General features: G+C 38.4%; 1 protein-coding gene across 1 annotated transcript in view; it reads left to right on the plus strand.

Annotated features, from left to right (window-relative positions):
- Positions 1-7,431: 7,431 nt before the first annotated feature.
- CNTN1 (contactin 1) overlaps positions 7,432-15,237 on the plus strand; it is an 81,929-nt gene continuing 74,123 nt past the window's right edge. The window contains exon 1 of the mRNA XM_075727868.1: positions 7,432-7,543. Coding sequence (XP_075583983.1) covers positions 7,432-7,543 — 112 coding nt within the window. The remainder of the gene's footprint in view (positions 7,544-15,237) is intronic.

Raw genomic sequence — 15,237 nt, forward strand, 5'->3', positions numbered from 1 at the left:
TGGTTATCTTGGAGTGAAAGTTAAACTAATTAGGCTTTAAGACACAAACAGAAGCTACTTGGAAGTATAGGAACAGAGGAGTATGCTGTTCTGTGTGATGCTCGGTGCTTGGCAGGAAGTTTATTGATTTTTGTTTGCTGATTTTTTTTACCAGGCAATCTTTAAGCAGCAAAGCCCTTACAGCATGCTTTCAGAAAAGTGTGAATAATGCTTGTGAGTTACGGCAGCAGTAACTAGTCTTTTTCTTATTTATTACCTTAGAAGAAAGAACAGCCAGTTGCTGATAGAGCAAACGGTGTGAATAGGGACTTGGAGGACTGGCTGCCTGACCCTTTGCTGCTGACATGATGATTAAAGACAGTGTTTAAGTACCGCTAAGCAACACTTCATTATCTGAAGGTATTTCAAAATAAACCCTTTTTGCAGCTCAATGACTCAAGAAAAGTAACCAAACTGTACTCATAATTAATAGTAAAGTTGAGTTGTTGATCTTACCACAAATTAGAAGAGGCCTAACCTTCCTAAAAAAATATGTTTACAATAGCAATACTAAATGTCGCTTCATTACAGAGTCGTTGATTAACTGCAAGATGAGATAGATGTGTGACTGCTGTAAAACCCTTGTAGGGAAAAGAATTAATGTTGATTCATAATGAATCTGTGGATGCAAATATGAAAAATAAGACATCTCATTAGTTGCATGAACTATCTGAGAGGACAAAATAACAGAAAGCCAAAACAAAGAGTAAAAAAAATGAAAATGGGAAGGATGATGTAGCAGGCAAGCAAAGGAAAGTCCCATCGGGCTTCTTAATTGCCTCACAAAAAAGCAAAAGTGCCTACTGAGCAACTGACTGAAGAAGTTACTGATTCTCAAGGTCTGAATTCTTTGATGTGTAAATATAAAGGAATCAGGAGAGTTAAATTCACAGTGTGATTAACTAGCAGCGTGTTGTCCTACTTGAAAAAATGGTGCATTAGAAAATTGCCATGGAAAACAGACATCTTGTAACAGTAAGGTTGCCATTCAGATCCCTGGAATCTTCTGTATCTTAGAACAATCTTCTGCCAATGTATTTGATCTTTTTTGTTTCTTGTTATAGGTGCTATGTTTTTTTGCTTTGTGGAATAGGTGCTGTTGCTTTCAAGTGCAAAAGTCATGGTTCAAAACATGTCTAGAGAAAGAATCTATTGTCTTTTTGGTGCTTGATTCTTGGAGAGAAGTCATAGCTTCCAAAGAAGGGGGCAGGGTGGGGAGAGAAAGGGTAACTCTGAGCCAGAGTATATTGCGGATCATCAGTGTGCCAGGACATTAGTTCTTTTAAGCCTATCGACATGAGAGTTTAAGTGGAAAAGAAGGCAGGAAGAGTAAATTTATAAATATTTCCAAAAGAATGGAAGTTTTGTATTGCACTCCAAAGTTAAGGTTTCCCATTGAAACTTGGGCCAAGCCTTGTAACAAGACTGGAATCCTCATCACCTCCAAGACATTGGTTCTTCGTGTTTCCAAGTCAATGTTTATTAAGCAAAAATACAGAGCTGGTTGAATTGTCCACTAGTGCTAGAATCATTTAATAATTTAGCCTGTCTGAATATATTACTGAACTGATCCTGGATTTTTTTTCATTTATTATTTAGCACCTGTAAGTGGTAGAAAAAACATTTTTGAGTAATTGGGACGGGCATTAGACCTCTCTTTGCTCCAACTTAGTGGTTGGTTGTTATGTTATTGCATGTTGTCCTAGAAAGTGTAAATTCTGTTCAAGTAGAGTATCTTATTTATGGGCATCAAATTGATGGGCTTCTTAGCTGGCTTTCATTCACGTGAAATGGAGAGAGTAGCTATGTTCTTTAAATAGGGTGATGTGGAAAATACTAGAAGCACAACTGTTGGTGACAGACTGCTTGGGCCAGTGGACAGTACTGGGAGCAGTGGATTTGAACTTGCATTTCCACTTGAACAAATCTGGCAAAAAATGAAGACTATAATTACAGAAATCAAAGATGTTCAAAAGGAAATGAAGCATTTCTACAAGCCTTTGTGAAGGAAACTAAAGCCACTTTTGGATTCTACGAGATAGCCAGCTATCATCAAAAATCTTCTGTAGGTGCAGCAGTGCTGTAAGAGCAGGGCTGGCTTAGAAGTTTACTTACAGTAATCCCATACCACTGTAATGAGATAAATCTGTGCAGTGGTAAGGAACTTGGCTGTCATCACCTTCCTGGTAATAGAGGAGAGTAGTAAACACTAGCGGCTAAGGTATTGGTTTCAAAATTAAATCAAGGGGTTGTGGGTGATGGTTGAGAAGCCAGACTTTTGAATAAGATGTGGTGCACCTTCTAACGGCACAGTCTAACCTAGAATGCCAAAACTTGTTGATTGATTACAGAATTAAATTGCAAAGACCAAAATAGGAGAAAAGGACAAAGGGTGATACAATAAATAATATGCAATGTACATTGTTATTTTTGTTAAAATCAAAAGTTTCTTGGTAATTCTAAATACTGAGCAACTAAGAAGATTTATGAGGAGTTACTTATCATAGCAAAAAGTGCCAACTCTTTTAAGAAAAGCAGGATAACAAGCAATTAGGTGCTTACTAAAATGACTAAAAGAGCCTGAAGTAAAACCAAATACAAAACAGTGATTAGGTTGAAGTATTGTGTAGCTCCTAAAAGGCTTTGATTATAACTTGCCACTGTGTTAGTTTAGTAGTGAATTATTGCAATTATATATATTCATGTTTTGAAAAACGGTGGAGAACCAGAGATTTCTGGTAGAACAGGTTGTTGTAGATTGTTGTACCTATTTATAGCTTAATCTGGACAGAATCTCTACCAATTCTAAAACTTGAATGTGTATAATGATCATAATATACCAGGAAATGAGAATCATAACGAGCACCCTAATTTACCTCTCCTAGCTAAGTGTACCAAGCCAGAGCTCCTAAAGGCTTTCCTTTGCCCCCTCTGCCCGTTCAGCACTTGGGGTTCCTGAGAGGAGCCCTGAGCGGATGTCGGGGGCTGATGCAGCGATCACGCCGCTCCCATGCTGAAAGCCTTGGCAAGGGAGGTTCAGGGAAGATCTTGCCATGGTAAACGTTGAGATTGACTGGCAGAGGCGACTGCTAATCCTCATGCACCTCCGTCTACCTCCACCTCCATTGCTTTCCCTCTCTGCCTTTCTTTCTGCCCTTTTGGGTTGGTTTATTGCTTCCATCTTCCCACACATCACTTACATGTCCCATATGACATCCCTCCCCTCTGTAACGCTGAGTTCTGTTTCTTTGCTTCCTCTTCACCCCTTTAACCCCCCACTGTTGCTCCACTTTCCCTTGTTTATTTGCACTCCTCAATTTCTAATCCAGAAGCCTGTGTGCACTGCTTTTGATCTTATGATCTTTATTCAGCTGACTTCCATTACCTGCTGTTTGTAATTTCTTCTTGTGTCTGCATTATGAATGCTTTATGTCCTTGCAAAATGATGTCATCTACACAGAATCATAGAATCATAGAATCATTTAGGTTGGAAAAGACCTTTAAGATCATACAGTCCAACCATTAACCTAACATTACCAAGTCCACCACTAAACCAATTAAGGGTAGAGTAGCAATTTCCATGTTTGGATTAAGTAGGGAAGTGATGGAAAATACTGGCTATTTTCATAGCTGTAAAACAATGGTTGGACTGGATGATCTTAAAGGTCTTTTCCAACCTAAATGATTCTATGATTCTAAGTGTCTTTTTCTCCTTAATGAAGGCCAAAGTGTGCGGTGAAGACCTGAAAAAAGTCACACAGAATATGGAAGAAAACATAGACATTTTCCTAAAGTGCATTTTGAGAGATTAAAGAGTCCTTACAATTGGGTAGTATAGAGAGGTAGGTCTGCCCTTGTGTCCTGGGAATACCTCTCATGCTAATGAAGCATCACGAGACACTGCAAGCCTCCAGAAGTGCTCTGGGAGGCCCTGTGTTCAAAATTGAATGTGCTTCCTATTCAGCAGCCAATGTCCCAGTTTTCCCCCACCTCCTTTGGGAGGATTGCACTCCAGACAGTTCACACCGGGAGGAGTTTTCTTGAATCTAGCAAGGCAAGGGTCCTGTAGTGGTGACTGGCTCTTTTGGGACACTGAACCGTCAAAAGGGACCTAAATGTGTTAATGAGCATTAGATAGTAATTAAACTTGACACAGTTGCAGTTAAATGCCTGCTCATTTTATTACATATTTTAAAAATGTCTTACTCGTTTGCTAAAATTATGATGCTTTTTTGTGAGAAAAGAAGGATAGTGTACTGTGCAGGCTAAAAGCAGTATGTCCAGGCACACAATCACTCTCTGCTTTTACAGGGGAAAAAGGTGTCATAGTAATGACTGTTCTTTTGTTCAGGAATGATTTTTACTTAGGCAACAATATCCTTCTCACTTTGCGAGGAAAAAAGGTTGAGAGCTGTAAAGCAAAAGAGGCAGTAGATTATGCTGCGTGGGCATTGCAGCCCACAGTTCTGCCTCCAGCGTGAGTGCTGCTGCTTCAAATAAGCCTGGACTCATCCTTGGGCAGCTGGGTGCTAACATCACGTACAGCCATACTACTTCAGACATACAGATGATAACCTGCATGCTGTCTCATCTCATCGCAGGCGGTTCTGCCAAAATTCAGCAGAGCAATGTGAAACAGCCTCACTTCTCGTCCATAAGCTGAGATAAATCAGGAGGGATGGATGTGCTATATATACAGAACCCACTCAGCTGAAAGAAGTGAGAGTAAGGAAAGGATTTTAATCCTGGCAGGGTGCATATTTTTGTATCTGAATAAAATGAGGTATTTATAGCATTTACTGACACAATTTTTATGTACTGTAATTTGATCCAGTGTTCAAACCATTTTTTCCTGAGCCAACAGCAAGGAATTTTTGGAGAGCTAGAGGACAAGGTAACTTTCCAAAATCAAACCTGGATTCTACAAAAGAGAGGGAGGAAGGATCTTCTGTCTCCAGCAGTAGCTATAATGTTGGAGAGGTTTACTCTTAACAGTTTCATCTATCAATACATTTGAACACAGTTATTATCACCATGAGTTACTGTGTAATTACCGTTGTTCCCAACAGAGTTCCTGTTTCACTGCTGTTTAATTATGTGCATTATTTCAGCGTAACTATGCAATTTAACTCATGTCACTTGGAAATAAATGTTCCAGGCGAGGCAGTGTCATAACACAGGAAGCTTCATAGCCAGGATATGGTTCCTGGAAAAGTATACAAAGTTATTTGTTGATGTAGCCTACCACTGTCTTTTGGAGGAATCATACAGACACAGTAGTTCATACCTTGGTCATTTAAGGTAGATACCTGAAATAGTTGTGAATATACTTTGTGTGACAGAGTCTGAAGAAACTTTAGTGCCAACAGCAGCGGAAGGGTAAAGATGTTTAGTGAATTCTTCCCCTTGGATCCAGCTACAGTAAGCATATGCATTTGTTGCCAACCTAAGAGCCTTTTTCCAGGGAATATTTCTAAATAAATCTCAGCTCTGGGGATCACTGTTTAGCTCTTGTATGTGTTTTGCTGAGGATTGTTTTCATGTAACAGCCATGATTTTAGGGTCATGGCAACTAATACAGTTTTGACCTGTTTAAGATTTCATCTGCTAAAAAAAAGGAAAAATGTGAAGTGCAACAGCTCCTGTAATTTCTGAGCCAAAAAGACTCTCTTGTGATACTACTTGCCATTTTCCTACACTATAAGTTTACTAAAACACCCCATGAAACTCTCTTCTAAGGAAAGTTCACTATCTGAGGCATGTGCAGATAAACATCTTAGCATTATTCTGAGGAGGGGACAAGTGTAAGGCCCCAGTGACCAAGACAAGTTCATAGCCACTTCAAGTAGATACATGAGACACATACACTGAGGCAGGCCTGTCCGGCAGCAGCTCAAACCACAGGCTCTGATAATCAGAGCAGCTTTTATCCCAGGCATACTTCAGGAGTCAGGTCTCTTTGTACAACATGTGCTTTGAAATTCAAAACTGCCTATTTCTTGGTGTTGGAGGTGGGAAACAGGGCAGTTTCAAAACAAGATCTAAAACATTTGGGTGTTGGAAAAAGAGAATAATTTAGTGAAAATTTTGACCTGGAATAGAGCAAGAGTCTTGGTAAAAGGTAGAAGCGACTATCGGAGTCATTGGTACTTGGCACGGGAAGCTGGAAAACAGTAGCGTCAAGATTATATCTTGCAAAAAGTGACAATGCCTTATTAGTATTAAACGTGTCCTAGGATGCATATTACTGAAGGGTATTCAAGTATGTATAAGAATATTTTGTAATGAAATAGTAACAAAATGAGTATACTGAGAGAATGGATGATGTCAGCATGTGCCTGAGATACAATAATATTCTGTCAGTGATAAGCTGGAAGCCTTGCTTTGTGTGAAGGTCATAACTTATACCAGTGCTGCAGCAGAACCAATCAAGAGGAATATGAACAAGATGTGATGGATGTAAAGGATGCATTTATATATTCGTAGGAAGAAATCCATTAAACAAAATGGAAAATTGCTCACTGCAAACATGATGATGCATTGCCCTAAAGAAATAGATAACATCCACCAGCCAGAAAGAAAAAGCTAGCAAAATATTCTGATTGAAAGAAGTAAAAAAATGTTATAAAAGTAAAATATTCTGGAAAATGGTATCTAAAATTTTAAAATAGTCAAAAGAAGCTGCATGTTTCTTTAGGTTGGTTTTAGTATATATGCAGGCAGAGTTTCTCCCTTAGGGAAAAGAGAAAACTTCAAATATGACATTGCAATAATGATTATATTCAACATTTAAAAGGAAACTCATAAAAATTAATACTTCCTTTCTGGAGGATCATGAATTGTATGTTAAAAGTTTAAAAGGAATGCTACACTAGACAAAATAAATGAATCCTGAAAGAGATTCACAGACTTCAGTTTCACTCTAATTTTCTTTTTACAGACTTTGAAATCATTAATTGTAATGTAGTATTTACTGAGATGAAGGGGGATAGAACCTGGACTTTCCTTATTTTATTACAAACCATGTAATATTTTAATATTTCTAATAATCTGAAGTGTTAACAGAGAGAGGATCTGGCTTAAGAAGTTTTGGGTTAGGAAGATGAGTCTAAAAGAGGATGTTCAGTATTAACATTTACCATATTACTTACTGTCACTGGAAGATCTGAGTACTCTTAAACAGTGTGCTCTCTGAATAAAAGAGATCATTAATTTCATCCGGCAAATTTGATAATGCATTTATTATTCAAAAGACTCTATCCTATATTAACTCTTAAGTATTCAGTTTAGACAGACAATATGGCAAGTGAAATGCGATATGAGATAAAGCCTCATGTCAGAATTATTCACTCCTTTTTCTTTCCCCCTAATCAGGTATTTTTAGCTCTCTGAATGCTGGTGTTGCGAGGCACAATTCCTTTTGAGATAATCGCTGAACTGAAAATAACCATGTGGCTCTTCCTCTATCATCTTATTACACCCTGTTTCATCTTGTGTCTGGCAGGTAAGATGACCTCCCATGTTAATTCATTTAACTAACTGTTGTCAGTTTAATGCATTTCAAGGTCAATTATGCTATTGTATGTCTTTAATTTATTTGTGCAGATACAATGAATTACTAAAGGTGAATAATCAAGCTATAAGGCAACATGCTTAATACAATGGATGCCATAATTAAAAGCTTGAGAAAATACAGACCTGGGCTTTAAATTTTGTTTTGTCTATTCTAATTATTTCTCTAGGTTATAAAAATCTGTCAAACCTCTATTTGTGCACAGATGATCAGCGTGATGAGAAGAATGGAAATCAGCCCACATGAAAAGGCACTAAACACAAAATTATATTATATAGACACCATCTAAAATCCATAAAATCGTCATCCTACCAGCACAATATAGTGGTAGTTTTCATAATACAGTGGGGCAATGCTGCATATACTGACTTTAATCTGAAATTACAAATGGGAAGACTTTTCATAAATAGACCATGAACATTAAAACTGTCAGGAGTCATATTTCTAATATTTGAAATTACAGAGATGTTGGTAACTGAAATTTTTGGTTTAGTTCTAAGAGATGAAAGGAGCTCTTTGGAAAGTAAAAATTCAGAATTAAAAGCTAGTTACTGTTCCAACTGTTCTTAACAACTCAGATTTGTAAAGCCTATTTCAGACTTCCATGACAATTTAAATGAATGCTAGTTTTTCAGTTGCTGTCAAGAATTAGATTGCCAGCATAAGTGAGCTCTTCTCAAGAAAGAAAACATTTTGCTTATGTACAGACTGCATGAACTGAGATCTGAGCATGTAAAAAAACCAGAATAATTAAATTGTGCATACATGAAATATTGACTGAGGTTTGAAAAGTGCAAAAAGTGTCTTTTAATGATTTAGTTATTTTCAAGGTAGGCTGTAGATCCTTCCCTACTTTGAGGAGAAACTTACTCATAAAGCTAGTTTTACTGTGTTTCATAAAATATTTTTGTGTTTCTCTGGGTTCTTTATGTAATTAATGAGTCCCTAATTGAAATGGGCTGTTCACAGTCTTGCTGTCCTACCATTTCAGGCATTGCCTCTATTTCACTATCATGAGACCATGTTGTTTGTATTATTGAGTCAAAAACTCTGATTAATACTGTGATGTAAGCTCATTGCCATTAAGAAATTACTCCACAGCTCATAGGAGTGGGTTTTGGTTTAGTGAGAACACTGTTTTATTCTATGAAGGGTTTGAACTTAGTTCTTTACTCTATGTCTGAGTTTTCTGGGGGATATACTGACACCTAATAAAAATCAAGACCTTTGAAGTGTTGTGATAGCATGCTTACAATGTGTTTATTATGTGTTTCAGGAGTGTTTTCTTTGTTAAGACGTGAGGGTTGCTGGTGGCACCAGAATCAAAAATTAAAATTCATCACTTTAATTTAATACTGAGCTTTTCCTGAAAAAAGAGGCTGTCAACCACCATTAGTAATGCTACACATGTGATTTCACTCTGGTGAAATCTGGACATGGTGACATCAAACAAAATCATCAGCTGCAGCATCCAAGCAAGTGCTGGACATTGGCTGATAAAAAAGTTGAGTCAATCACTGAGAACAAATGTTCAGTTAACTTCTTGACAGACAAGGCCAGATGATTAATGCTATTACCTGTGTATTATGCACATTGCAGTTGTGCCCAGAAGCCAGAAATCTTGGCACCAGAGTGCACCTCCTGGCAGATGCCCTAGAATGACATGGGAAGGTTGTGTGCTGTGTCATGAGTAAGTGACATAGGAAGAACAAAGATGGTGTCCTGGTTTCAGCTGGGATAGAGTTAATTTTCTCCCTAGTAGCAGCCATAGTGCTGTGTTTTGGATTTAATAGGAGAAGAATGTTCATAACACACTGATGGTTTAGTTGTTGTAAGTACTGCTTATGCTAGTCAAGGACTTTTCAGCTTCCCATGCTCTGCCAGGTGCACAAGAAACTGGGAGGGGGCACAGCCAGAATAGTTGATCCAAACTGACCAAAGGGCTATTCCATACCATATGACGTTATGCTCAGTATAGAAACTGGGGCGGGGGGGTTGGCCGGGGAGCAGCGATCGCTGCTCGGGAACTGTCTGGGTATCGGTCGGCGGGTGGTGAGCAATTGCATTGTGCCTCACTTGCTTTGTATATTGTTGTTATTATTATTGTTAGTATTATATCGTTATTATTATCATTACTATTTTACTTTATTTCAATTATTAAACTGTTCTTATCTCAACCCAGGCGTGTTTCTCACTCTTACTCCTCCGATTTGCTCCCCCATCCCATTGGGGCAGGGGGAGTGAGCGAGCGGCTGCGTGGTGCTGAGTTGCTGGCTGGGGCTAAACCACAACAGATGGGTTTCATGCTACTGCATGCAGTTGGAGTATGCACTGATATATTCATAGCAATGTTCGTTTGATCTTTCACTTGACTGTAATTGGTTGTGGTAGGCTATGATTCCTGTAAGAAGAACAGGAGACATTGGTGTGAAGGGTTTTGAATGGGGCCAGGTTCTAGTCATGCTATTCCCAGTTCAGAGAAACTACCTAGCTTATCTTCTGTTACAGAATAAATCCAGGACTTGCTTGTATTCTTCATCAAAATCCAAAGATAAGACCTACCACCATGTCTAAAGATACGGCACCATCCTCCAATGTGGAAGATTCGTAGTCTTGCACAATCAGAGGCAGTTTATTATTTGACGTCTATTATTGCAAGGCTGAGTAGCACACACTCTCTGCTCTTGGACCTGCTCTATTTTGCCTAAATAATTAAATATCCATTTGAGCTGAGAGAAAGTCTGCTTCTGTCATCTAGAGATTAGGACGCGCTTCTGTATTATATAAATCTGATGTTGCCGTCTTTACTTGGCTCCAGCACTTGAATCTTGCTGGAGGGTTTCTCATTTCAAATGAGTGCTAGAGCTGCTGGCAGTTAGTCTTAGCAAATTTTCCTTTTCAATGTATTTCTTGGCAATGAAAATGTCATGGAAACCAGAAAACATGTAGCTGTAGTAACCAAGATGAAATACAAGGGGTTGCTTGGGAGTGTTCACAATATGGTTAAAAAGTGAAAGATAGATACTGTAGGGAAAGAAGGAGCACAACTAGGGTGATGAGGTCAAGTTTTAGGTGGTGTTCTTGCACACATGATACTATCAAGGGGAATGTTGGCAATGTCAACAGTAATGGAGAATGTGGGAATCAGGGACAGTGTTTGAGTAAAGATCATGAGTTCTCATTTCAATAACAAGATAGACCAAGGACCAGAGTGAAGAGACAAGTTAGCTGGGAGCAGATGTTGAAAGCAGAATATTAAAAAGGTGCTTTAGCACTTTTTAAGAAAGCATGGGGTTTCTTTGGAAGTGTATTTGGCTCACCTTGCCTCCTGTGGTGCTAGACACACAGTTCTAGATGGTTCTACCATGCAAGCTGCCTTTGGGCAAACTGATCCATGACTCTGGAGCCACCAGTCAAGGTTTTTGCAACCCATGGCTCCTAAACAGACCTACGATATTAACTGCTCTGGAGCCAGGAAACTGATAGCTTCCAGAGTCAATGTCCTTTGAGGTGTCTCACCATATGGTCTGTCCCAAGTTCAAAGATACCAGCCAAGAAGCCTGAAAGTATTGAGAAGTCATGCTTTTGATTGAGCTTTGAGAGCTTCCAGAATTACGTGCTAGAAGTATTTGGGAAACAAGGAGGTAGGAAGCTGAAAACCTGAAAGCTGCATTGACTTGGAATGTTCAGAATTTGGCCTGAAAGGGTGACAGTTTTTGTGACATTCTGTAAGCTAAGGATTTTCACCTGGTTTTAAATACATCTTTTTCCTGCTGCAGGAAATAAAAAAGATTTTTTTCTCAAACTGGCATATGTATTTTTTACAACTTTGGAGTTTGCCTTGGAATAAAGCCCCTGACTTTTAGCCAGTTCTGTTTTGTGGTAATCATAGCAGAAGTTGCGAATTGTTACAATGACCGGCCATTTCCCATCAGTGAGGAATGTGCACTTACTTGACTGAAGGGAAGCAAACATTACACGAATCAGTGCATTGGAAATTTAGGCAGGGATCATCTTCTGCAATGAGACAGAGGCAATATTTATTTTCCAGGTAAATTTAGTGCTTGAAATGTAGTCTTGCAGATATAAATTGATGAAAAAGCCGTAAGTAATTTGGTCTTTCATTTACTGATAGAACAGACAGATATAATAAGGGTTGCTTTTCAGAGTGCACTTTGAGCAGTGCAAGGCAAATGAGAGCAGCAAATCACTCCTCAGGGAACATTGTGATGATTGTCAGTCCACTGCCAAAAAAGTTATTTCATGCCTATTACTAGTAATATTTGACTCTTCTCCTCTTTCCCCTGACATCTGGGCTCTCGCCAACATACTTCGAAGTTGCCTTTGACTTCTTGTTAAATTCATATCCTATTGCTAAGTCTGAATTATAGACTTTTCTTTCATCTAGCACATCCCATGTAAATCAATGAACCAAAGTGTATCTTCACTCGGGATAATAACCTTGCACCAAAAGAATTAAGAGTCTGTTTCAGCAACACGCTTGTTTTGTTTCTTCTTCCAAAAGACTAGTTAAAAGCTGCAAAGGCCCTTTATTTTATTGTGCTTAATGAATACTTGATTACATTTGGCTATAAGGGGAATCAATAGCAAAAATGTTACTGTGTGCCTCCAAAATTTTATTTCTACTCAAACTGTTCTACTTTTTGCCTTGGGATTTCATAGTCCAGAGCCAGGCATTACCTGAGTTTGAGTCAGATCAGGCCTCAAAAAGCAGCTTGTCATTCTAGCGAATATTTTGGTTTGTGCAAAATGAGCTAATAGTCCATTTTTGATGAAAAAAGTCAAAAGCACTTCTGCTATTTAGGGAACCTAGTGCCTTATTTTCAAAAATCCCTAGGACCTCAAGCTTCATTGAAAGCTAGTAAAGTCAGAAAGCCAGTAATACACAGGGCTTCTCAGTGCAGGGCAGTTATTTTGATGTGTACATGAGGATGCAATTAGACAGTATGCTGAATTCCTGAGTACATTGCTGGTATGTCATATGCACTGGGAAGGTTTGCGTGGGGAGATCGTGCAGAGTAACTACTGCACTTTACCTTCATTCCTAATTGCTAAGCGCTGGCTTTCCCACAAGATCAATGTGTTAGGATCTTAAGTCACTTTTGAAGTAACACTTGTGTTTTTAAGGAAGAATCACCTAAATGATTTAAGTATCTGATAGGCAAATACGGGTATGTTTGAAAGTACTGTAAGAGGTATTGGTTGGCATTCCTTTTGGCAGTCTGAGAAGACAAGCAAACTGTACCCTGTCATTCTTAGGCATAAGTGGAGAAACTTGTTCTGCCAAGGGTTGGAGCTTTTCATACTTGAAACTTGCTATAAAGGATAAACTACATAATTAACTACACGGCTTTCAAGGACCTCACTGACACATGTGAGATAAGAGTAATTCTCCTGCTCTTTTCGGTCCAGAAGAGTACAGGCAGCCTTCCCAAAGACAATCTAACCCTTTCATATAGAATGAAGTGGGACTGCTTGAGTGGTTACTTTTTCTGTTTGAGTGCTGACTGGTTCTTGGAAACTGATGTCCTTTTAGCGTCTTGCTGGCTTACACTGGTACCTCTTCTCCATCAGGAAACGGAATCTTCTTTACAGACCACGAAACGCTACATCACGAGTTTTGTGTACAGGAACACATTACTGCTTCAGCACATAAGCTTCTGGTGAATGCCAAGTGCAACTTTTCGCACTTGATTATGAGAAAGTAAAAAAAAATCCAACCCTCAAACCTTAAATTATATATAGCTTGGATTTTCTCTGAACAGTAGCTTCAAAAATACATGTTATGAACTGAGGGCCAGTATCTACGTTATTTAAAGCCTTTTACCACAACATATGGCATTATTCACAATTGCTAAAGAGAGATATGTATTTTCTTCTAAAATACAAAGTGGATGCATATACTTAATACCTGTTTACCTTGTCTGCCATGTCCCTGCTTGGATCTTAGAAGACCATTTCATGCTACTGCAAAGTGTCTGACATTTGTAAATAAATAATCATAATGTGTTTTGTGATCATAGTGCTCAGAAACCTGGAAGCGCCTTGTTTACCTTCCTGTGAGCCTGGTAGAGATATTTTGGCTCATTCCCAGACCATCTTGTTTCTAAGTATTAGCTTCTTACATACTAGTAGGTCCTTATTTCTGCGACATATTGAAAATAGTGTGAGATCTACTTCTAAATATCAAATGGTTTCTCGGCTTGCAATGCTGATAGAGACCCTGACAACTTGGTGATAGTTGATATAATGAATGAGTCCATGGCTCTTCTGTTCAGCATCCATTAGCATTTAAGGTTAATCTAGCCATGTGCTGTGTCAAGAGATCTCTCATGTGAAAATATGTAACAGGATACAACAGTGTTGGTTAGATCAACACTGATGAGAGTGATGCCAAATGACTGTCTCAAGCATCCACCTTTAGCAATGTTAAATGCCAGGGAAATAGAGAGGTGTACAGGAAGCAGGAACAGAAAGAGAAGGAGAAGGTGTATTAGAAAAATAAAGATGCTAATTAAAATAATATTATATCAGTGTGCAGTGGGAGTGACGGGATATTAAGGTTTTCCACCTGTTTTAGCTTCTTTCTGACATTGACCTTTGGAAAACTTTTCACTGTGATTTGCTATTGATATTCACATCAAAATTTGTGGTGTTTTTAGAATTCAGTTGATTCTTATCCAGCAGAGGACTTGAACATGTGCTTAACATTGCATTCATAAGTAAGCTTGTTGATTTGGCTCAGCTTAAGTATTTAAATTTTGTGATGGATTGAGTTCCTGAAAGAATATGAGAGGCCTTCAATGAACTTAAATCAATGTTGTCTCATTATTATTTGCTTTAAGCAAACAGTGCTACCGTTTTACCCTTCTTAAAGATGACGTGAAAGATCTTAATATTTCCAGCAGAAGCTCTTGTACCCATCCCTTAGTAAAACTGTTACCATTTTTCATTGAAAATGTATTTTCATTATAGCGGATTTATTAGGTCTTTATCCATCAAAAAACTACTGCTAACCTTAATTATCTTCAAAATTAATTGGTTTATACACAGACATTCTGAAAGGAAAATTCATACTGGTTTGCCTTTTATTTTTAAAGCAGAATGGTAATTTGTTTGTTAGAGTATGCAGTCTGTAGGTCTTGAAGAGCATTCAAATCTTTCTCCCTTTATTTTTCCGCACTCACTTCTTGTATATGAAGGCTTGGTCTTCTGGTCTTGGAGCTTGGGATTTTTTTACTATGGAAATGAATGCATGTACTGAAGTGTTGGCAGGATCAGGGCCTTAGGGTACATCCACTGTGGTTTCTGAACATATGGATTTGTAGGCAATATATAGCCCCGCATGTTTTACTGCCAGCCCTTCACTGTATTTCAGTAATATCCATCATCATTTCCTCTGTTAGTTTCTTTTGCATATAGTACCTTACACACTAATGTTTTTTTGTTTGACACATGCAAGTTGTTGCTCCTGAGTAAAGCACCTTTTAAATGGTGCTGGATCTGGGAGCCCTTCCAGAAGCCTGAGTGCCCTAGGTACTGGAACACTTGCTCCATTTTGTTTAATCAGCTGTTTGCCTTATTGAGATTCAATTACTTCTCTA

This window comes from Pelecanus crispus, chromosome 1, assembly GCF_030463565.1.
Source record: "Pelecanus crispus isolate bPelCri1 chromosome 1, bPelCri1.pri, whole genome shotgun sequence".
NCBI classification, from domain to species: domain Eukaryota; kingdom Metazoa; phylum Chordata; class Aves; order Pelecaniformes; family Pelecanidae; genus Pelecanus; species Pelecanus crispus.